Genomic DNA, 24,734 nt, shown 5'->3' with positions numbered 1-24,734 from the left:
ACTGAGATTAACAAACCAGTCCCACTCCCCACCCGCCCTCAACAAAACCGCCGCCGGGTGCCGCGTGTTCGACACCACCGTGGGCCCCCTGTACGTCACCAAATTCGCCTTCTTGATCATCCCTACGTATAAATGCTACAGGGACCGATTGTGGGGGGACCGAATTCGGACCGACGGCCGCCGGCGGGCCGTCTCCGGCCACCGGACGGCCGATCCGAGCCGTCCAAAAATTTTAAAAAAAAAAACCGAGGGGCCCTGCGCGGGAATCAACGTCATCCGAGGTGTGTAGGGTGCTTGATCGGAGCACCCCTTTTCGTGTGTATATGTATAAATATATACATATACACACGAAAAGGGGTGCTCCGATCAAGCACCCTACACACCTCGGATGACGTTGATTCCCGCTTAGGGCCCCTCGGTTTTTTTTTTTAAAATTTTTGGACGGCTCGGATCGGCCGTCCGGTGGCCGGAGACGGCCCGCCGGAGGCCGTCGGTCCGAATTCGGTCCCCCCAATCGGTCCCTGTAGCAACACTCCTACGATACTGAACTTAAAAAAAAATCTTCACAAAGTTTTCCAGGCCAAGCACATAGACCAATTTCCATAGGTATTCTTTCTTCTTTTTTTTTGTCAAATCGGAAATTGATCTCCATAGGTATTCTCTACCTCCTTTGTTTTTCTTAACAATGAAAAATGATTTTATTAATTTTTGAAAAAAAATTACAAAGATTAAAGAAACCCTAAGCATGAGGCATCACTACGGGGGCAAGAGTACGCCCCCAAATATGACACCGGCCCATAACTTCGAAAATTATGATGCTATATATGACTCAAAAGGAGGAAATTAAATAACAACAACCCGAGGTTGGCAAGTAGCCAACCATGACAAAACTCTCCACTTTCTTTCAACATGAAACTCTATCCCTAACATCCTTCTCAATAGAAGGAAACAGGAACTCAAAATCAATAGCCTTGTTACTCCGAATATTCTTGAAAGGATGCCAACCATGACAAAACTCTCCACTTTCTTTCAACATGAAACTCTATCCCTAACATCCTTCTCAATAGAAGGAAACAGGAACTCAAAATCAATAGCCTTGTTACTCCGAATATTCTTGATTCCTTTCTAGCCAAATACGATAACCAGTTGCAGCAAAATTCAATCTGCGAAAGGACATTCTTAAAGGCTGTATTCTGTAGGTTGAGTGGCCCAGTTCGGCCCATTAGACCAATACATATTTCATCTGTTTATAGTAATGGCCTGTGTCGGTGGTCTCACTGCAAACAGTAATGCTATACGCACAGCAACTGTGCACAGATTTTTTGTGGGGCCCACTACGGGTCCCACACAAATAATCAGATTCGAATGAAAAGTTAAATGATTGAATCAAACACTTATAGATATCGGATTGAGCTGATTTTTGGTGGGGGGCCTTGAAAAAATGTTTTACATTTAATGAACGGCTCGGATTATTTGTGTGGGACCCGTAGTGGGCCCCACAAAAAATCTGTGCACAGTTGCTGTGCGTGTAGCATTACTGCACTGCAAAATGGGTATTGAGCCAATAAATCAAACCAAGAGAACATACAGATATTACGTGGTTCGAACAAATTAGAGTTTTAGCCAAATTCGCCTACTCCACGGCAAGCAGCCTCATCCGTTTTCATTAGTAAATCTCAATAAGTACATATATCCACTTACATCAAGTAAATCATTGTGGATATTAAAGAATTATCCATAATCAATGGAATACAAAAATACCGTACTGAGGAGTGGATATCTCGCTGTCTTTAAGGAGATTCAAGCCCTCTGTGGCTGATTGAATCTTGAAGCACTATCTGATCCAGCAGAACTCCTTATATGGCATGTCTCCTCCAAGAACAGCCCAACTATAAATCGTATTGGTTCAAACAACCCTGCACAAGTCAGTTGGGCCAAAAACTCCACCACGGAAATACCCTTACATTTTCCTGATATAGGGAATGTAGAATAGGGAACAATATAAAGAACCTTGATCACTCTGCCTTAAGGCCTCTAACACCTCGGGCTTATGCTTCTCTGCCTTCTCAATGAAATAATGTGCATGCGTATATAGAAGAGTTCAACAGAAAACATTGAGAATATTTTTCTTAGCCTACACAACACATTAAATACCCCAAGTTGGGCCCCCCAACTATAACACTAGCTAGTTCTCTATTACTTTGGTATCATGCACATTTGATTGCTGTTATCCCTATCTTCTTCTTTTTTGTCTTCCATCGATTCTTTCATGTGAGGATTCTCATGGGATCCAGACCGTTCATCTCGACAATCAATGATCCGGATTAAAAATACACTTTTCTAGGAAAAAGTTAACATTTTCCTAACTAGCTCTTTCATGAAAAAGTTTATTTTCGATTCGGACCATTAATTGTCAAGATGGACGGTCTGGATGAAAATACTCACACGATCCTCGTAGAGGATCTTGATCCCTCTTTCCAACTCTAATGGAGTAACTGATATCACAAAATATCATGGTTTTTTTAGTTATGATTTTGAAACACTATGGTCTGACTTTTTCTTTTTCTTTTTTTTATCCGAACACTAGGGTAGGACTATTAGCACTTTTGTCTGTTTTTGCTTTTTTTTTGGTAGTTATTGCTTTTTACTTTTGGTCGTATGTTGGAACTTTTTAAATTGCTCTTATCATGAATAGCAAATAAACTAAAAAGATTATCCACAAACTAACAAGAATTTAGAAAAGAACAAAACAATCTGAATTAAATTAATTAAGCGGAGCCAATCTTGTTTAAAACCCATAACAACAATAGAAAAGAAAATTTTGAGAAAACAAATATTGAAAAATCACATGAAATCACTCCATACTCATCCTCCGACATAAAAAACATGAAATCACACCATAGCGCACAAAAGCTAGAGCACAGAGGTCCAGTATTTTTTTTTATCGACAATGGCAACATTTTATTAAAAGAAAACTTGACAAAATACATCAAGTTGAGAGGGAAAGAAAATCCAACCAAAGATTGAATGAAAACAAACAAAAAAAAACACCTAAAGGGAGACAAAATCCAAAACAAGCCCGAACCACCTAAAAAATCAAAGCCCATACAAAGTATGGGCCAAGCACAGAGGTCCAATATTAAGGGCATTCGACCTTTCTGCCCTTGATGTACACATAATCCCACTTCATGCATTTCTTTTCACCTTCAGGCACACATTTGCACTTGTCACAGCAAGCTGTGCATGCTTTCATGCATCGCCGCTTCTTGTGATGGTCTTTGTTGGCGTATTTGTCGTGGTCTTTGTCTCCGTATTCGCCATGGTCTTTGTCATCGTATTTGTCATGGTCTTTGTTGGCGTATTTGTCGTGGTCTTTGTCATCATATTTGTCATGGTCGTTGTCGCCGTATTTGCCATGGTCGTTGTCGCCGTATTTGCCATGGTCTTTTTCGCCGTATTTGCCATGGTCTTTGTTGCTGTATTTGCCATGGTCTTTGTTGCCGTATTTGCCTTGGTCTTTCTCGCAGTAGTGCTTACACTTGAATAGGCAAACTGTGTATATTACATTGAAATATTGTGAATTAATTCTCATATATATTAATATATAAATTTTACATGTGTATGATAAATAATTAGACACGCAATATCCAATCCAATATTTTTCTTGAAAGTGTGTCTTCAGAATTTCAAGCTAGTGGGGTAAAAAAAAAAAAAACCCAGAATCGTATTAGAGTTTGATTTCAGTTGAAAAAATATAGAGTTTGTTTTTTTTTCCCAACTACATAATCAAAAGAAAAATGAATTTGAGAATACTAGTTAAACTTAAGCATGTATTTTTGCTTTACGAAATTTAAGTTACAATCGATGACTTTCTATAAATTATAAAATACATGATACACTAGAGCATCAATACCGGGCTTGCCTCTTCCCCTAACCAAAAAAACCTCCCAGAATCAGGCTTACTTCCTCCCTCACTACTTCAAGAAAAATTGCATTTGCTACGGTGGCTCATTTTCTTTGCCTGGTCACTGTACACTTACTACATTATATATTATATTACTCCCTCTGTCCCTAAATAAATATTTGGCCAGCAAACTTTAATTAGGCCTTTAAAAACATGTATTTTTTTTGTTCAAAAAATTTTAAAAAAAATACCTTGGCCCCAAAGGTATTTTTCCCAAATTTTTTGAACGAAAAGAATGCATCTATTTAAAGGCCTAAGTTTGCGGCCTGGACATTTATAAAGGGACGACTGGAGTACTAGTTTTCTTTGGTACGTTAGGGTCTGTTTAGTACCAGACAAAAAATTACTAGTACCTGCTCTTTATTTGGGACCGTGTGGAGCATATACTTGATTATGGGAGCCTTGGAGACAAAATTTAATAATGATCCTTTAAAATAATATTATCAGAATTTCCACACCGGTTCAAACAGATTCAAAATTGGAGCAGTACTTAATTTTTTAACTAGATGTTTTTAAATATAAAAACAATAGTGGGATTCTAAAGCTATTGGAGTCAAGTGACAACCTTGCATTCACTCTTTTAGGGAAATCCCAGTAATCCTAAATTTTCAAGAATATCAGTAATCCTAAATCCCAGTAATCCTAAATTTTCACATGGTGGATCTAACGCAAAATGAATGTAATGAGGCTAATACAATAAGGTCTTGTTAACGAGTGGGCCACGTGTATGGAATATTATCCAAATTGCACTTCTTCAGCATATATCATCATAAAATAATATTTGTTAGTGTGTTAGTGGGACTAAAGGAGTTGAACCTAAAACTAGATGAACTTAGAATAAGCACCCGTCCTCTTGAGAGCAAGTTCTATTTTCATGTTGTATTTCCATTTTAAGCATGTTATATTAGGTAGCCTTAGAGGAATTGATAATTTACAAAAGCCAATACAATATTCTATATATGCTTTACTCCTAAAAAACAAGTGGGAGAAACAAAAAAGGAGGAGAGAGAGATTTTTTTCTGAACGGCGCAAGAGAGAGAGAGAGAGAGAGAGAGAGAGAGAGAGAGAGAGAGAGAGAGAGATTTTACCGTGCACATGAGCCATATATGGACTTGGTGCTCCGAGTTTGTGTTCGAAATGCATAGGGGGGATTCTTGGAGCATAAGCATGACTATGGTGATCATAAACATGATGATGATCATGAGCCTCTGGTGGATGCATCGGAGCATAAGAATGATGATTATGATCATATTGTTCATGGTGGTGATGTTCATCATTATGATGATGATCATGTTCTTCATGGTGGTGATGCTCTTCTTCATGATGATCATAAGCCTCTGGTGGATGCATCGGAGAATGAGGATGGTGTTTGTAATATTCATCACGATGATGGTGATCATAAGCCTTGGGTGGATGCATCGGAGCATGATGACGATGATCATGGTATTTATAATATTCATGGCCTGGAGCCTTCGCTGAGGGATAGCCATGCTACAAACAAAAAATACCAAACTTATTAATTATCATAATTGGATTAGTCTCTTCCCATACTTTTATTTCGATCAGAACTTAAAACACCTGAGGCACTATGGTATTGCTAGTAAATTCTGTCCATAAAAACGAAATGATTCTAACAAAATCCTCTGTATTTTTTTGACATTACCTCTTGGTCGTATGCCATAGCAAAAGATGAAACCTGCAAAAGCAAATTTCATTAGTTACCTTCAATCCAAATCCAAGATAAAATGAAACATCCAAACGAAACACAATGTGTCATATGATTTTGGCTCCCTTGTTTCGAAATCATAGAATCTGAAGAAAAAAGTCAGGAAAACACAATTCAACATATTTCAAAGTTTTGTCAAGGGAAAATTGTAAGGGAGAATAAAGATCGAAGAAGCAAATAAAGATGGGCAGGAAAATAAGTCGGTTCATAGAGCCAATATCGAATAGTAAATAAAAATGATAGATAGACCAGTTTAGTGTATCTCTTTCATGTGCCTGCAGTATGTATGATATATAAATTGAGAACACAAGACATACCCATGAGGAAACTACAAGCAGAAGAAGCATAGTTTTCATTGCCATTAGTGGTGTTGACCGTTGATATTTAGGAGGGAAAGAACCGAAGATGAGTGAGTGAATTGTTTCAAGTGATGAATGAGTTAGATGTAAGAGAGGTATATATATAGATACGTACACTATTCACAAAAGCCTAGAAAGAAACAAACAAAATTAAAGTGGAAAAAACTAAGGTAGAACCCATTTAGGGGTGTTGAATTGCTAGCTAGATTAATCTTCCCCGGCCAGCTTCGAGCAGTGGGATTTTTGCTTGGGGACTTCATCACCACGCCGGTTTTTTCTGTCTAGTTGTACTTATTTGTTTGGCATATCTTTCTGTTTTCGTTCAGGGACGAGGAGGGGAGATGCTTTATTTTATGTTTCAGTACCCCAAGCTCAGTTGGAGCCGATAACGAACAAGTTCGAACAAATATATCTCATTTGATAATTACTCGAGGTTCAAGTGTAATCAACTATTGGTATACATTTTCTTTTATAACCGGATGTTCATGCCAGATTGCACGAATCTCGTATAATTCCGAAGTCCTGATGCCGTTCATGACCAGACATACCATCCAGTGGCCGCAAAATTTAAAGTACTTGACATTCGTGAGATTCAAACTGTGACTTCATGGAGAATTTCTTCCGGATAGTCTTACTCAAAGAAATAGAGAAACAAGCATATTAGAGAAACACAATCACTATATATAGAAGCCTAACCTAGGCCCCGTTTTTGCTATACGGAAAAAATAAATACTAATGACCGAAAATACTCTCCGGTAGCTACAAAATGTTTTAGATGAGAGTTCACATCCACTGCCCTAGTCAATCCCCAAAGTCCATCGAAAATAATTTTTGTGGAACGACCGAACTAGCTAGTCAGTCGCAAATCCAATAACTGAGGCGTAATATATATTTTAGAGACATTGCGGAAATTAACACCTTTAATTTCAAATGACTCAGACATTGACCCCAAATCTTGTGGGAATCCAGCCTCGTCTGACCTCACTGGGAAAATCTTTGAGATGGGACTGATCTTGTTTACACTGCCTAAGCAAGTCATTGCCTAGAAACCCCACTTCTTCCTATTTTTTATTTTTATTTTTATTTTTAATAAGTCCATCAAAACTTCCTTTAACTTCGAAACCAGTCAAACAATCCAATAAGGTCATTAGAAAATAAACATATTACGTGGACCCAAATCTTGTGGGAATCACACCTCATCTCACCTCACCGGGAAAGAAACTGTGCCCGACCAACCCATGTGAGTTGTAGCCTGAAGCTGGGATATTTAGTGATAAAATGTTATATATAAACAATGTTACCTAAACAGGTTTATGTGCACCGATATAATGCAAATGCAAGCGCTAGAATCATCCGATACCCGTGAATTTCTTCGTATTCTGTGAGGCTTATGTTTAATGAACGGGATCGGACACATGTGTGTCTGTTTTTAATAAAGAACAAAAAATATGCGCCTAGGTACAAACTTTCCGGAATAATAGGAGGATAACTTTCTCCTTTGGCTTGGATAAAATTTATTTTCCATAATCAATCCATGCTTCAAGCTCTAGAAAAATTTTCGGGTAATCAATAACAGACTTAAATTTTATCAACTTCATTACAAGTGTCATATATACATAATGAACGGCAAAATTTTATTAAAACTCAACAAAAGTAAATTAGAGCGTCAAATAAAAGATTGGATGGAACATCCAAAGGGCAAAAGCCTATACGTGCACCCAAGAAACAAAGCCTGTAAAACACTTAGTGGGTCAAAGCCTAAACCCAAGACGCAGCACCCTAGCCGCCGTCCACTAGAGTCACCATCGCCCACACAGCCACCCGAATCGTGTGTGTGTATATATATATGGAATATATGGACATTACTTAAGCAACAAAGTGCAACAATACAGAAGTTGTGCTCTGCAAATTTTTAAACTGTGAGTCGTTATAGAAATATTTCATTATCAATGCAATTAAAAAACATCTGCAATATACGTAACCGAACATGGATCTTCCATTTAGTGCCTCTCTCTTTTTTAGCTAAGGATTTTTTTTTTCATTAATCTTGGATAAGATTATAAAGATTAAATCAAGGGGAAGGAAAACCGCATCACAACCAAAACCGACATCTCAACTAGATTGGCACCGCAGCTTGGACTGCGTAATGGGAATTGGACATCAACAAATGAATGTCTAACAGTCTAAGCTTCTTCTTCGTTTTTTTTATTAGTGTCTAAGCTTCTTTTTGGCTGACAATTTTATTCACAAAACACCCATTTTATATTCATGTTTATCGAGTTGTAATTGATTTTATATTCTCTTTTTTAGGAGTCTAGTGTTTTAGGAATGCGAAAATGAATCATTAAGATATAACATGTATCGAGTGTACTTAAAATTATATATATGTATCGAGTGGGTTGGTTTAAGTATGGGACATAGGAGAAATCGCTCAAGTGACCCTATCTGCTCGAGCGCATGTCAAGCTAACTATCAGGCAATAACTACTGGACTACATTTCGATCTTCAGCCGAGCGACTTCACCTTTGCTCGAGCGGTTTTTTTTTTTTTAACAGTAAAAAAGAGAATTTATTAATCAACTGTAAATATTATAAGAGATTAAAATGACAAGAACAACATTGGCCTCACAACGAGCTAAAGCACTATATTCCTGGCACCCTACCCATTCGACAATCATGATCGAGCCGCTAGAGGAAGGCTGACAATTAATCAACCAAAATAAAGAACAAGAAAGGCCTAAAAGAATATGCAGGCCAACCCTGGTAACAATTCAAGAAACAGAACGAGAACAGAGCTATATATCAATACAGTCCATCGAGCGAATTTATCAAGATACAGCACTACTAGTATAAATAAGACCCTTAGGTCAGAAATGCATGCATCGATCGCCATATTGCATTTTCTGATTTAATCTCTTGGAAGTGCAAGGCTTTGTGTATCTTAAGAACTGCGAAGATCTATGGATTCTAACAACTAATCTATCTCTCCAAGATTTTCTCTTCAACATCATTTCTGGACGTCGGAAGGCATTTTCGGAAGGCCTGAGAAGATTGATGTGGAGATCATACAAGGGTGTGATGTACGTAGAATCAGCAAGTAGATCTTAAGACAATGTAGCAAGGACTCACAGTACTACAGTGAGATTTTATTTATAAGTGAAAGTCAGTATTGTTTTTTTTTTTTTGCTCGGCAAAAGAAGATTTTATTAACTCGAAAGAGGTACATCGAGGAAAACTCGCTAAGCACTCAAGCTTAGAACAAGGAGAAAACAAAGAAACTGTCCAACAGAAAGTTGAACCGCAACACCCACACAAAATCAATTACACTTTGACCTTCCTCATACCATCAAGATAACCCTTAAAATCCTTCACCGAGTATACCTTAATATCAAACTTCACCTTAACCTACATTGCTACCGTGGTTTTAATTAACTCCCCAAGATCCTCCACCTGCCATGACGCATTGTTGAATACAATACCATTCCTTACCAACCATAACGACCAAGTCGTGGCATGGGAGGTTGTTTCCCATAAAAACTTCTCTAGATTTTTAAAACCCATACCGAGCCACCAAGTAAACAAATCTAATAGGGAGGCAGGGCACACCCACTGGACATGCCACCAATCCAAAATCAAAGACCAAACGTCCCAAGAAAATTGGCAATGTAAGAATAGGTGCTCCGGCGATTCCAAGTGTAATGAGCAGCGAGGGCACATAGCCGATTGCCCCTCAGGAATCAAGTTTCTATAGAGAAGTACCGTTCTCGAAGCCACTCTATCCTGAAGAGCCAACCACGAGAAAATTTCCACCTTTGGGGGGCTAATATTCTTCCAAATCGATCCCAAAACCCAGTTGCTAGTGAAGCCCAATTGCTCCCATTTATGATAGACTGATTTTACTGAAAAACAATTGTCAGAAGCCCATTTCCAACTTAACTCATCCCGTTTTGATTGATCCAACTGCACTGCCTGTAATTTCAGAAGCAAGTCTTCAAATTGTTGATCTTCCCAGGGCCGGAGCCTTCTCTGGAAAAGAATATTCCACCTTCCATCACCACTTGCATCTTTTAATTCACTCATCCCGTGAAAGTCAATATTGTTAAAATAGTTAGATTTTTAACACCTTGAAGGAGAAGTTGAATTCTTGACCTTCTTTCTCCTGGTACTTAAGTACACCCTTAGCTTGATGTCTTTGGGCGAAAGGTCTCTTCAGCAATGGTTCCTTAGACTGTTAGACATGCATTATCCTAACTTGGCAGGCTATCAAGCTAAGGGACTAGGTTCTTGGAAGGGCCATGTTGTCCCAGATTTGTTTTAGTGGCATAATAAACCCCTCCCAACCTGCTTCCACCAAATTATTCATTGATTTGACAGAAAATTGGCAACAAGCAGGAGCTAACAACAAAATCTCATACCAAGCATACATGCATGCATGCATGTAATTAATCTCCAACTCCCATTCAAATAAATTCCCTCTAAACCAAATCAAACCGAGCCTTAAGTCTCAATCAATTGGGGTTGACTACATGAATCTGTGATTTCCATTGAGCTCTGTCGAGGGCATTGTGTTCCTTAATGTCCAGTAAGCCTAGATCCTTGTGCATGCACTACCGCTTCTAAGATCAATTTCGGTCTACCTCTCCCCTTAGTGTTATCATCTACCGTAACCATATCACTCCTCCTAACTACTGCATCGACAGGTCTACGGTATGACCAAACCACGTTAGTCTAAGTTCTCTCATCTTAGCTGAGACCATTAATTTTCATCTTTTTCCACCTCCACATTGAACATTCTTGGAAATCAAATACCTCCACATTGATCCAAAAATCAACACACCTCCCATCCCCCACTCCAATGACAGAGTTGGCCTTAAATGGATTGAAAGTTACTGGACTCCTCAGCTGCATTGGATCCTCTGGTATTTGATTCCTCACATAGCAACCAAGAATCCCTTGTCTAGACTATATACTTCTCACAGATAACTCTTCTAGCTCCACAAAGAATCCTTCTCATAAGCAAATCTCCACCACCATTTTTTTAGCAAAGGAACGTTCATTTCCTCTAATCTGCTGATTCGAAGCCCACAAGCCATAAGTAATGCTTTGTTTGTTATACCAAGTAGACACTTGCTAGCCCCAAAGTCCAAGGTGCGGCAGCTTTAGGCCCCTCCTACTTTTAGGCCCATCATAAAGGCCCAAAGAAAAACTATACACAGTGAGATACATTTAATTTATGCTTTGAAAATTTATGTTTGATGTGTGTATGTGATAAATTGTACAAGCAATGAATCTTTTCATGAAGATGTACTAGCCAAGCTAAGAAAGGCATTGACACAAGCAGGGGCTTTCCCATAATTTCTACTTTTGCTACTAAAATTACAGTAATGTTTAGTTCTGATTCTAAAATATTGTGCTCCGGATATTAATTAATAAAGTTTCCTCTTTTGGCTAATTTTTGTTTTTAGTTACTGCTCTTAAATTTTTGGTGGTATGTTGTAACTTTTTCAATTGCTCTTATCAAGAAGAATAAATAAGCTAAAAGGATTATCCCAAAACTAACAAGAATTTGGAAAATAACAAAATAATCTGAATTAAATAAATTAAGCCAACCTAGTTTACAACCCATAACAACAATAGAAAAGAAAATGTAGTCACAAACAGGCTTCTATATATAAGCCATTTATTAATGTAACACGATAAAACGAACACCAAGAAAAAAAAAATCAAAAATCACATGAGATCACAGCATATTCATCCCCTCCGAAAAAACATGAAATCACACCGTAGCGAAAGCTAGAGCGCAGACGTCCAATTTTAAGGGCAGTAGACCTTTCTGCCCTTGATGTACACATTGTCCCACTTCATGCATTTCTTTTCATCTTCAGGCACACATTTGCTCTTGTCACAGCAAGCAGTGCATGCCTTGATGCATCGCCAATTTTTGTGATGGTATTTGTCATGGTCTTTGTCGTCATACTTGTTCTGGTCGTTGTCGTCGTACTTGTTCTGGTCTTTGTTGTCGTATTTGTCCTGGTACTTGTCGTGGACGTCTTTCTCGCAGTAGTGCTTACACTTGAATAGGCAAACTGTGTATTACATTGAAATAATGTGAGTTAATTGTCGTATCAATTAATAAATTTTCCATGTGATATATGGTTAACTATTAGAATATTGCAGCATCCAATCTAATACTCCATTTCTCTAGGAAAGTTTCTTCACAATTTCAACCTAGCAAGGTTTAAAACCCAGAATCAAATAGAGTTCGAAATTTTTTTCACCACTTGATCATCAAATGAAATTCGAATTGAGAATACTGATTAATGTTAAGCATGTATTTTTATTGTGCGAAATTTAAGTTACAACTGGTCCGATGACTTTTTTATTGATTATAAAAGCATGATATATATACCCTCATTGGGGGCAATTTGGGGTTAAGGGCCTTGACTTTGGGATAGCTTTAGTATTTTAGTGGGTTCAATTTAAAGTTCTGCATCACGTATACAAAATTCGTACAAATTTTATGAAATCATAAAGCCATTGGATCGAGTCAAGTGACAGCACACACTCATTTCTTTAGAGAAAATTCTGTAATCTTAAATGTTCAAGAATATAAAGTAACAACATTATATTCGCTTCGTCGACCTCATCCAAAACATGATCCAATGAGGCTAACAGAAGGTCAACTGTTTTTTTTTTTCAAATCGGAAGTGGTTTTTTTTACCATTGGACTGCAAGCCCTTTGGTTAATCGGAAGTGGCTAAGTGTGTTGAATAACAACATTATACTGCTTTTGAATTTCATGCTATATACACACTTTCTTATTTTTTCAGGTAAGGCAAGATTAGACGAACTTAGAACAAGCACCCACCTACTTGAACTAGCTTGCAAGATCGACTTTCATGCTGAACATACTATCATTTTCCTATTATGCAGGCTTAGAGAGGACGTGATAAATGATAATTTACAAAAGGCAATATGATATTATATTGCTTTTCTGGTAAACAAAGGGGAATAGTGAGATTTTACCGTGCATATGAGCCATGTACGGACTTGGCGCTCCAAGCTTGAATTTGGAATGCATAGGGGCGATTCCTGGAGCATAAGCACGATGAGGGTGACTGTAATAATCATGACGATCATGAGCCTCTGGCGGATGCGTCGGGGCATGAGAATGATGTTTGTAATCTTCGTCATGATGTTTGTAATGTTCATCATGATGACGATCATGTTCATCAAGGTGGTGATATTCTTCTTCATCATCATGATGATCATAAGCCTTTGGTGCATGCATCGGAGCATAAGAATGAAGTTTGTAATGTTCATCATGTTCATAATGATGATCATGAGCCTCTGGTGCATGCATCGGAGCATGAGGATGATGTTTGTCATGTTCATCATGATGGTCATAAGCCTCTGGTGCATGCATCGGAGCATAATGACGATGATCATGGTATTTATTATATTCATGGCCGGGAGCCTTCGTTTGGGGATAGCCATGCTACAAACAAAAAACACCAAATTATTAATGATCATAATTGGATTAGTTTCTTGCCAGACATTTATTTCAGAAATTTAAAACACCTGCGGCACCATGACATTGCTAGTAAATTCTATCCATAAAAATGAAACAATTCTAACAAAATCCTCTGTATTTTTTTGAGATTACCTCTTGGTCGTATGCCATAACGAAGGATGAAACCTGCAAAAGCAAATTTCGTTGGTTACCTTCAATGCAAATCCATGATAAAATGAAACATCCAAATAAAACATAATGTGTCATATGATTTTGGCTCCCTTGTTTTGAAATCATCAAATCTGAAGAAAAAAGTCAGAAAAACACAATTCAACATATTTAAAAGTTTTGTCATAGAAAATTTTAAAGAAGAATGAAGAAAAAGCAAACAAAGATGGCCAGGGAAATAGGTCGGTCCACAGAGCCCGTATCGAATAAATACTAAATAAAAAATATAGACGCTAGACGTTAGTTTAGTGTATATCTTTCATTTGCCTATATGTATGATTAATTGAAAATACAAGACATACCCAGGAGGAAACTACAAGTAGAAGAAGCATAGCTTTCATTGCCATTGGTGGTGTTGACTGTTGAATTAGGAGGCCAGGAAAGAACCAAAGATGAGTGAGAGAACTGCTTCAAGCGATGAACGAGGTAGTAGATGTAAAGAGAGGTATATATAGATACACTATTCCCAAAAGCCTAGAAAGAATCAAAATGAAAGAGGAAAACAGAAGGTACGTACGTAGAACCCATTTAATTAGGGGTGTTGAATTGCCAGATTTACCTCCCCAGCTTAGAGCTAGCAGTGGGATGTTTGCTTGGGTTCATCGCCACACCGGGTTTTCCTGTCTAGAATTCTACTTTTATGTTTGGCACATGGACCTTTCTGTTGTCGTATGGGACGAGGGGAAAAAAAAAATTGAAATGTTAACAAAAAAAGAGGGTTTGAGATGCTTTATTCTATGTTTCTTTGCTTTGACTTTCAAAAATAAAATTTCACCCTAAGCTCAGTTAGACCCGATAACGAACTAAGTTCGAACAACGATATCACATTTCATTACTATTGGTGGACATTTTTATTATAACCGAATATCCGGGTCAGATTGTGTGAACCTCATATAATGTACGTAGAAGTTACTAATTAATATGGGTATTTGGAAGAATGAAGTGGCTTTACAGAATAATTTATCATTTTGACTTTCAATACCAAGACATTACCGCATAAAAAAATTAGTGGCATTGGATTATTTTTCTCCTAATGCTATTTTGCGTTGGAATCAGATCCTCTCCATTTCGTAAAAAAGGACGGGAGGTTTTTATCAGGCCCATTTCGGCTTTTTTTTGAACTCTATTCAATGATACGGACCATTCACTCTTTAAAACTTATCGATAACATTTGTCGAGTTAAAAATCATATTAATTGGATATCGTTTGATATATTCTCGAAACACATTTAATTTGAGAAATACTCCGTAATATATTACAAAACAGGCCATCAAAGCTCATCAATCTTACGATAAATGTGATCTGAAAACTTATCAAAGGTTATCAGATAAACATGGTCTGTGGTATGTCTAATGTTCTCAACAATATCTAAAAACATACATATTTCAATACTTGCATTTGAATCCGTAAATAGCCCACATATGATATGGATCCAACTACCTTTTAGAAACAGTTAGGGCGGCAAACAAATCGAGGCTCGAGCAGCTCTCGACTCGATTCGTTTAGTAATCGAGCGTCCTCAACCTCGAGTTTTAGACTCGTGTAGTAAATAAGTCGAGCTTAATATATTAAACCTCAACACATTTATAGAGATTCGTTTAGTAAATTAATGATCCGACTAAACGAGCCATGATTGAGCTTGAATGTTGAGCTCGTTTGTCGGTTCAACTTGTTCGCACATTAGGGAATCCATTTCCTTTTGCCTTTTGACGGGTTCCATCGGAAAGGCGTTGGCTTCAAATTCTGACACCCATTCCAAAGTCTGCCAGCTCTCTATTGCATTGATTCGTATGATTAAAAAAGTAGTAGTAGTAAGTTGATATTGATGTATGTAGTGTAGCATTCTGCCAAGGGGGGCCAAACAAGCATAAAACTTAGTTTATTTTTTATAACTAGGTGTTCGAGTCAGCATAAAATTTGGAGTTCGATCAAATTATACGCTATGCCTAACCGACATGCAGTTTCCCCTATCGATCATTAATTATATTTCCCTCTGATATCATCTAGCTAATTATACTATAACTGAAAAGAAGAGTTTTCGTTGGGGACTGCAGTTAAGATAAGTCATCCTCTAATAACACCTCAAACAGTGCTCTTGGGATTCTTCCAATCTCTTAAAAAAGAATGAAGGACACGATATTCATATTTATATGGGACAATTGGTGATTTTCTGAATAGTTACCAGGGAAGAAGTATCACCTGTGTACCTGAAAAACGCGTCCGTACACAAGTGGACATACATGTGTCATTGAATTACGATTCTAAATTCAATCAATTCACATTCACGCAGAATTATATATTATATTCTAAATTTTTCAATAATTAATTAGCCACTAGTTGGATTCTTCTTCCCTTCTTGTATAGTTTCCCTCTGATATTATCGATCTTAAACAATTGGAGTACCAGCCTGAAAAGAAGAGTTGTAGAGCATCCACACCTGTGTTTGCCCATTTAACCTTGCAATTTTTCATTTTTGGCCAATGAATAGTGTCATTCGCCAAAAATATGTAAAAGAGGCTACACCCTTGTATGCCACTTTGTCATTCTCATTTCTCTCTCTCTCTCTCTCTCTCTCTCAATAAAAAATTGCAACTTTAACATATATTTTCTCAAATTTGACAAATAAAATGGCATTTGCCATATTTGAGAAAGTTTTTTAGTATGTGGGTGTGGGTGTGGATTGGTAGTTGCCATTTCTTTTTCCATTTTTGAGAAATGAGAACAAATTTTCTCAAAAATAATAATCAGTGTGGTTGCTCTTAATTAGTTGTGCATGTTTTGGACACATCTGTATTCGGACACTGAGTTTGCGGGAATTTATATGGGGAGAACTTTCTTGTTCCCCTTCTTGTATAGTTTCCATCTGATGTCATCATAAACTATTACTGATCTGAAAAGTATTTCTTTCTTGTATAGTTTCCCTCTCATATCATATTATCTTAAACTATTACTAATCTGACAAGAATGAGTTTTAGTTGGGGATTCTAGTTAATTAAGATAAGTTATCCTCTAATAACACCTGAAACTGCGCTCTCTCATCGATCGCATCACTGCGTGCATATGCCACGATGGTAATACGCCACGTCTCGAAAACAGAAACAAAAAAAAACAAAAAACAAAAAAAAAAAAAAACCTTGACTACCGTGCAATTCTGTACAACAAAATAAGACTAATATATATATATATATCTTCGTTTGGTAAGTTGTTCATTGAAAACTAAATTAAAATAGTAGACAACAAGGTGTAGTCTAATTTGTTGAGAGTTTAGAAAAAGACGCAGTACTCACACCAAGGCAGGGCAAGCCTGCCCCACAAGCATGAAATCCCAGAAAACTAAGTAACCAATACATCATTAAAAGTGTTAAGGAAATAGAATCTCACATTGTTTGGGAGTAGAATGAGTAATCACTTAATAACATCTGGGATCTCTCCACTCATTGCCAATTGATTTTGAGATGGATATAAAGTTTTCACATGGTATCAGAGCGGGGCCCGTTCCACCCTACATTTTAAAAATTAACAATCCACACCCCATGATGACAGACCAGCAAAAAGGCTGCACGATGATAGGACCCAGAAGTGGCCACACGTGACAGACCTCAAATGCGGCTGCACGTGAGGAGGGATGTTAAGGAAATAGAATCCAACATTGCTTGGGAGTGGAATGGATGATCACTTAATAACATCTGGGACCTCTTCACTCATTGCCAAATAATTTTGAGATTGATATAAAATTTTCACAAAAAGAAGTCGAAACCTACCTACCAGGATAGTTGTCTACCAGGATAGTTGTCAAAGTGATTGAATCGAATCGGGAATCAGAATTATTCTTATGTGATTCAGGCATAATTCGTAGAATGTGTTGAAATATACATATGTGCGTATGGCGTAAGGTTAGAAATATACAGTACTAGTAACTCAAAAGTGCTTAACTTTAGGCTAATTTAAATCAAAAGTTGCTTGTCTAATTAAGGACCCGTTCCAGAACCGAAATAAGAACTTATTTTTTGTCTAATAAGAAGCCTTGTTCCGGAAAATAAAAAGGTTGGTACTTATTTTGGAAGAATTTATATAGGTACCGATCGGCCGGGGAGGGAAATCGTACCGACGGCGGCACCGGGCCATCTCCGGCCACCGGACGGCCGATCCGAGCCGTCCAAAAATTCTATAAAAAAAAAACCGAGGAGGCTTGCGCAGGAATTAACAGCATCCGAGGTGTGTAGGGTACTTGATCCGAGAACCCCTTTTTCGTGTGAAATCATATACACGAAAAAGGGGTGCTCGGATCAAGTACCCTATACACCTCGGATGCTGTTAATTCTCGCGAAGGCCCCCTTGGTTTTTTTTTTACAGAATTTTTGGTCGGATCGGCCGTCCGGTAGCCGGAGAAGGCCCGACGCGGCTGTCGGTATGATTTTCCTCCGCCGGCGCCCATTCTCATAGCAACAGTTTTATTTTTTGTATAAGGCAACTTTAAGCTCAAAAATCATGTGTTTACGCAAATAATTTTCTTATCACTATGGATTTTGTTTGATAGATCTCATTGAGATCTTTAATACGGTGCAAAAAAATTTGAATTTTTTTTTTCATTTACATTATTTTTGAGTTTGAAAATGTGAAAGGAACTTTTTATTTGGGTTTTGTGGAATGACCCTTCTTATTTTTGAATGAAAAGTTCTAAAATAAGTACTTATTTTTTAAGAAGGTTTCCGGAACGGAGCCTAAGTGATAATAGATATGTTCACGTGGTCGAACAAGAAAGATCCTTGCTTGTAATGCCAAAATAAGTGCGTTCAATAAATTCGATCTTTGCAGTCCATGCACTCCTAATAGTCATGATCCGCATACATATAATACTCCTAGTACTCGCCTCATAAGACCTTCAACACTTAATCGCCACCCTTATTAAAACATCTCTCCCGCTTGATAACTTCAAATACTTTCTTCTTTTTTATCAACAAAAAAATTTATTAACTAAATAAATGAGTCAAGTAGAATGATTAAAAGGACTACGAGAGCGGAGGACTTTGTTCGCGCATATGTCAAGGACATTCAAAAGCCTCTTATAATCTCAAAGGAAGAAAGATAGCAAGAATAAACAAAAAAACTTACAATCCTAGAAACATATGCCAGAGTCAACACTGAGATACAAAAGCATAAATAATAGCAGCAGCTAGATAAGAGGATGGCCTAAGCCTGCATGATCATTAGCAGTAGCATACAAGGATGGCCTAACAACAGAAGCAAGAGCAATTCTTGACATCATCACCAAGGCTGAGTTCATCAGTATCTACGCCTCCCATTGCCCAATCTCTGATACAGACTCGGCTTTCTTTGATCAATCTGCATTTGCGAACTCTCCAAAACTTGAGAAGCATTACAATCCTTAGCATTAATAAAGAAGATCAGTCCCCATCATCCAGTCCCACGACGTAATTGAGTGTATATCAATTACTCCTGGAAACAACTTTATTTGTAGCAGATCTAGAACATTGATCTATAGAGCCAAACTGATAACCCAATTTAGCTTAGTTAATGTAATCTTGAGGTAACTCCACTTACAATTAATTGGTATTAGGTTAAAACTCTCCAAAAAATCTAACGTGGTATTAGATTGAGTTAGGACTTGGGTAGCCTCTCGCATTAAATGGTTGAGTCTCTGCCCAAGTCCATTTACTCACCTTGTCAATCCATACCTTCACGTAGGGCTGCAAACGAGCCGAGCCGAGCCGAGTTTTAGAGTGTTCGAGCTCGGCTCGGCAAAAATTTAGTTGGCTCGAGCTCGGCTCGAGCTCGTGACGAGCTGCAGGACTCGAGCTTGAGCTCGGCTCGATAGGTATTTACGGAGCTCGAGCTCGGCTCGTTCGGCTCGTTTATGAAACAAATATATATAAATATATATATAAATAAATATAAATATGTAAAAATATATATATATAAATATATTATATAATTGAGCTCGCGAGCCAATTCGAGCCGAGTTTCGACTAGCTCTCGAGCTCGAGCTCGGCTCGTTTTTGTCTTGAACCGAGCCGAGCCGAGCCGTTATCGAGCCGAGCTCCGAGCCGCTCGCGAGCGGCTCGGATCGTTTGCAGCCCTAGCCTTCACGTGCTACCAGGCTGCACATGAGAGAGACTGTTAGATACTATTCCACACCGCTTATAGCCAATTGGTTATAGGTTAGAATCCTCCAAAACATCCAATATGATGACACTTTATGCAGCAAAAGATGTGTCACCAGGCAAATGAGAATTTATATTATGGACAATATTCATAAAAAGTGCAATGAATTTATCATGAAAGGAATTATGAAACATTTACTATCATTCAAAGAAAGTCCACACATAAGACCACACGTACTAGCCCACTTATATACGGAGAGAAAGTTATCATGATAAGTGGCTGCCATGGGGGATTCTTGGGCTGCTCGCCATACGCAACCACGAGAGAGAGAGAAAGAGAGACAAATAAATATACAAAGGACAGGCTTTTGAAATGCGGAATGTCTGTTGAGCCTCTCTGTGTACTATATATGTCATGGTGATGAGGTAGAGTCCCACAATCACATTTTCTTTGTTTGCCCTTATTCTAGCTTTGTTTGGTCTCAGTTTCTTCAGAACAATGGGGTGAATCGATCGGTTACCTCTGCCTCTGGATAAGGAAATACTATAATGGGTCTGTGCCCATAGAGCTGACAATCCGTGTACCCATGTTGTGTTTAAACTGTCTCTAGCTTGCTGCCTGCATTTACGGTCCGTGAAAGGAAAGGTAAACTCGGGCCTTTCGGTCCGAGTTTATTCCTTCTTTTTCTTTGCTAGCTCATTCAGATTGAAGAGGAAGTACGCGCTTGAATCTGCTCTTGGAAAAGAGTTAAGAAATCTGATGATTCAAATAGGTGTTTGGAGGGTTCCTCAAACAGTAACCAAACATGTGACTAAGCCTCGTAAAAAACTTGAAAAAGACAATAATAAGCAAAAAGCTGCAGATGATTTGCTAATTTTCGTCATTGGTAGACTTTTTAGACTTTCGTTGGTGTTTTTTTTTCTCTTTTTCAAAGATGAATAAAGAGTCTTTAAAAATTGGTCCAAAACTAACAAAATTTCAGAAACATCAAAAATAAAGTAAATTTAATAACTTAAACAAATCCCGTCTTAAACCCATAACAAGAATAAACAAAAAGATAGTCACAATAGGCTTCTACAAGCCATTTATTACATGCAATATAAATATGATTCAACAACAATGAGAAAACCAATATCGAAAAATAACTGAAAATCACGCAATGATTGAGAAATCTAGAGCAAATCGGCGTCCAATTTTAAGGATGGTCATAAAAACGATGATGATCATGAGCTTCTGGTGGATGCATCGGAGCATGTGAATGATGTTTGTAATTTTTATCATGATGTTGATCATGTTCGTCATGGCGGTGATGTTCTTCATCATGATGATAATGATCATAAGCCTCTGGTGCACGTATCGGAGCATGAGGGTGATGTTTGAAATGTTCATCATGATCATGATGATGATCATAAGCCTCTGGTGCATGCATCGGAGCATGAGGATGATATTTGAAATGTTTGTCATGAAGATCATGATGACGATCATGAGCCTCTGGTGCATGCATCGGAGCTTGAGGATGATGTTTGTTATGTTTATCATGATCATAATGATGATCATGAGCCTCTGGTGGATGCATTGGAGCATGAAGATGACGACGGTATTTATAATATTCATGGCCCGGAGCCTTTGCTGAGGGATAGCCATGCTACAAACAAAAAACACCGATCTATTAATTATCATAATCGGATTAGTAACTTGCCAGACTTTTATTTCAGAAACTTAAAACACCTTAAGCAACATGTTATTGCTAGTAAATTCTGTCCATAAAAACGAAACGATTGTAACAAAATCCTATGTATTTTTTTGAGATTACCTCTTGGTCATATGCCATAACGAAGGATGACACCTGCAAAAGCAAATTTCGTTGGTTACCTTCAATGCAAATCCAGGATAAAATAAAACATCCAAACGAAACATAATGTGTCATATTATTTTGGCTCCCCTGTTTCGAAATCATAGAAGCTGAACAAAAAAGTCAGGAAAGCACAATTCAACATATTCCAAAGTTATGTTAAAGAAAAATTGAAGGGAGAATAAAGAAAAAAGTAAATAAAGATGGCCAAGGAAATAAGTTGATCCACATGGCCGATACCAAATATAGTTAATGAAAAAGATAGACACTAGAGGTGATCAGTTTAGTGTATCTTTCAAGTGTCTGTATGTATGATAATCTGATAATACAAGACATACCCATGAGGATACTACAAGAAGAAGAAGCACAGCTTTCATTGCCATTTGTGGTGTTGAATGTTGAATTAGGAGGGAATTAAAGAACCAAAGAAGGGTGAGATCGAGAACTGTTTCAAAGTGATGAATGAGGTAGTAGATGTAAAGAGAGGTATATATAGATACACTATTCACAAATGCCTAGAAAGAAATAAACAAAATTAAAGTGGAAAACAGAAGGTAGAGCCCAATTAGCTAGGGGTCTTGAATTGCTAGATTAATCTTCCCCAGCTTTGAGCAGAGGAATGTTTGCTCGGGTTTATCGCCACACCGGGTTTTCCTGTCCAGTTGTGTCTTAATTTGTTTGGCAAATCCGCCTTTCTGTTCGAAAAAAAATTTAAAATGTTAAACAAAAAATAGGGTATGAAATGCTTTATTGTATGTTTCTTTGCTTTGACTTTCAAAAAGAAAATTTCTCCCTAAGCTCAGTTGGAGCAAGTTCGAACAACTATATCACATTTCATTATTAAAGGTGCGAATCTCATATAATCCCGAAGTCCTGAAATACATGATCTGTCAAATCTTTAAGTGACTTCAAGGTTTGGAATACTTAGCTTCCATAGAGTTGAACTGCAGCTTCATGGAGCATTTCTCCAAGATAGTCTTACTCCAAGAAATAGAGAAACAATCCAAGATAGTCTTACTCAAAATTGACACAATCACTATAGAAGCTAACCTAGGCCCCATTTTTCCTGTACGGAAAAAATAAATACCAATGACCGAAATTACTCTCCAATGGCTACAAAATGTTTTACATGAGAGTTCACATGCACTATACCCTAATCAATGCCCAAAGTCGATCGAAAATATATATTTTTTGTTGGACGGCTGAACTAGTCAGTCACAAATCCAATAACTGAGGCCTCATATTTCAATCAATGCCCAAAGTCGATCGAAAATATATATTTTTTGTTGGACGGCTGAACTAGGCAGTCACAAATCCAATAACTGAGGCCTACACCTTTCTAAATGACTCAGACATTGACCCCAAATCATAGGGTATTTGGAAGAATGAAAGGGCTTTACAGGATAATTTATCACTTTGACTTTCAATACGAATACATTAAAATGTTCATTGCTTAATCATAGGGTAGTCAATATGTGTGTGTGTGTGTCGAATATTGGATTGTTTTTCTCCTAATGCTATTTTGCATTGGGATCAGATCCTCTCCATTTCCTCCAAAAGGACGGGACGGTTTTATCAGGACCATTTCGACTTTTCACTCTTTAGATCTTATCGAGAACATTCATCAAGTTAAAAATCATATTGATTGAATATCGTTTGATATATCCTCGAAACACATTTAATTTGAGAAATACAATATTACAAAACTGGATCAAATTTCATTTTTCTTACGATAAATGTGTTCCGAAAAACTTATGAAAGGTTATTAGATGAACATGGTCTACGACATGTCTAATGTTCTCATTTGAGTCGGCAAATAGCCCACATATGAGATGGATTCCACTCTCTTTTAGAAACAGTTAGGGCTGCAAACTAATCACAACTCGAGTCTTAGCTCGGCTCGTTTGGTAATCGAGCGTGCTCGATCTCAAATTTTAGACTCGTATAATAAACAAGTCGAGCTCAATACTCTGAAGCTCGACTCATTTATAAAAATTCATTTAGTAAATGAACCGACTAAACGAGTCATGATTGAGCTTTAATATTAAGCTCGTTGTCGGCTCGACTTGTTTGCACCACTGGGCATCCATTCCCTTTTGCCTTTGAGGGCGTTGAAATAGCACAAGCTAGCAAGAGCCGCCACCGGTTCCAACGGAATGGCTTTGACTTCAAGGCAGGGCAAGCCTACCCCACAAGCATGAAAACCCAGAAAACTAACCAAAACAACACTAAAAGAAGTCGGGCATAATTTGTCAAAGTGAATCGAATCGGGAATCAAATTATTCTTTTGGGATTCAGGCCTAACTTGTAGAATGTGTTGAAATATATGTGTTTTCAATCATGCTACAGACACGTCTTTCGGCCACTTCCCAGATACACCTCTCTCTCAAGCAGTGGAACCAGTGGCGGAGGGACATATAGACAAGGGTGGGCAGCCGACTCCATTGGCTGCCAAGTTTTCATAGAAATAGGTATAATTTTTACCCCATTTTTATTAATTTAACCCCATTTTAAAATTTATTTTTGCCTCAGTCCATATAAAAGTTTTGTACTTGAGGAAAAAAAAAAGAGACAAAATAGAAACTACCCACAAAATTTCCAAACGTAGCACTAATTTGTTCGTTCCTCAAAACAAATCAAGGGTTTCGTTCATGAATTACATATAGTTCAAATTCCCAATCCCGCTTATCGAAATTCTGACTCCGCCACTAAATAGAGCCCGCAGATGTGTGAAGTCCACTGCTTATGAGAGAAAAGTGTCTGGAGAGTTATCGACAGACATGTCCTCAGCATTTCCGATGTGCTTATGGCGTAAGGTAATTAGAAATATCTAGTAACTCAAAAGTGCTTAATTTTAGGTTGAAATCAATAAAATATTGCCTATTAATAGATGTTCACGTGGTCGAACGAGAAATATCCTTGCTTGTATATATTCTTCAATTTGCGTCCGCAATCAATTAATGTAGTTAA

The 24,734-nt window shown here is 37.7% G+C and overlaps 2 protein-coding genes across 2 annotated transcripts; both read right to left on the bottom strand.

The window, feature by feature from the left end:
* Positions 1-11,582: 11,582 nt before the first annotated feature.
* LOC131298919 (uncharacterized) lies at positions 11,583-14,398 on the bottom strand. The gene is made up of 4 exons (XM_058324424.1): positions 14,092-14,398; positions 13,715-13,747; positions 13,075-13,546; positions 11,583-12,134 (listed from the first exon to the last, which is right to left on the bottom strand). The coding sequence occupies exons 1-4, from the start codon at positions 14,134-14,136 to the stop codon at positions 11,863-11,865; spliced, it is 822 nt and encodes a 273-aa protein (XP_058180407.1). The 5' UTR covers positions 14,137-14,398; the 3' UTR covers positions 11,583-11,862.
* A 6,513-nt stretch (positions 14,399-20,911) lies between these two features.
* LOC131298918 (uncharacterized) lies at positions 20,912-22,206 on the bottom strand. The gene is made up of 3 exons (XM_058324423.1): positions 22,103-22,206; positions 21,726-21,758; positions 20,912-21,557 (listed from the first exon to the last, which is right to left on the bottom strand). The coding sequence occupies exons 1-3, from the start codon at positions 22,145-22,147 to the stop codon at positions 21,108-21,110; spliced, it is 528 nt and encodes a 175-aa protein (XP_058180406.1). The 5' UTR covers positions 22,148-22,206; the 3' UTR covers positions 20,912-21,107.
* Positions 22,207-24,734: the final 2,528 nt, after the last annotated feature.

This window comes from Rhododendron vialii, chromosome 8a, assembly GCF_030253575.1.
Source record: "Rhododendron vialii isolate Sample 1 chromosome 8a, ASM3025357v1".
NCBI classification, from domain to species: domain Eukaryota; kingdom Viridiplantae; phylum Streptophyta; class Magnoliopsida; order Ericales; family Ericaceae; genus Rhododendron; species Rhododendron vialii.
This window is presented reverse-complemented; position numbering and strand designations above follow the sequence as displayed.

Coding starts and splice junctions, on each gene's coding strand:
- LOC131298919 (XM_058324424.1), bottom strand. CDS start 14,136: ATGGCAATGAAAGCTATGCTTCTTCTACTTGTAGTTTCCTCCTGG. Junction 13,748..14,091: donor TACTTGTAGTTTCCTCCTGG/GTATGTCTTGTA, acceptor TTGCTTTTGCAG/GTTTCATCCTTCGTTATGGC. Junction 13,547..13,714: donor TTATGGCATACGACCAAGAG/GTAATCTCAAAA, acceptor TTTTGTTTGTAG/CATGGCTATCCCCAAACGAA.
- LOC131298918 (XM_058324423.1), bottom strand. CDS start 22,147: ATGGCAATGAAAGCTGTGCTTCTTCTTCTTGTAGTATCCTCATGG. Junction 21,759..22,102: donor TTCTTGTAGTATCCTCATGG/GTATGTCTTGTA, acceptor TTGCTTTTGCAG/GTGTCATCCTTCGTTATGGC. Junction 21,558..21,725: donor TTATGGCATATGACCAAGAG/GTAATCTCAAAA, acceptor TTTTGTTTGTAG/CATGGCTATCCCTCAGCAAA.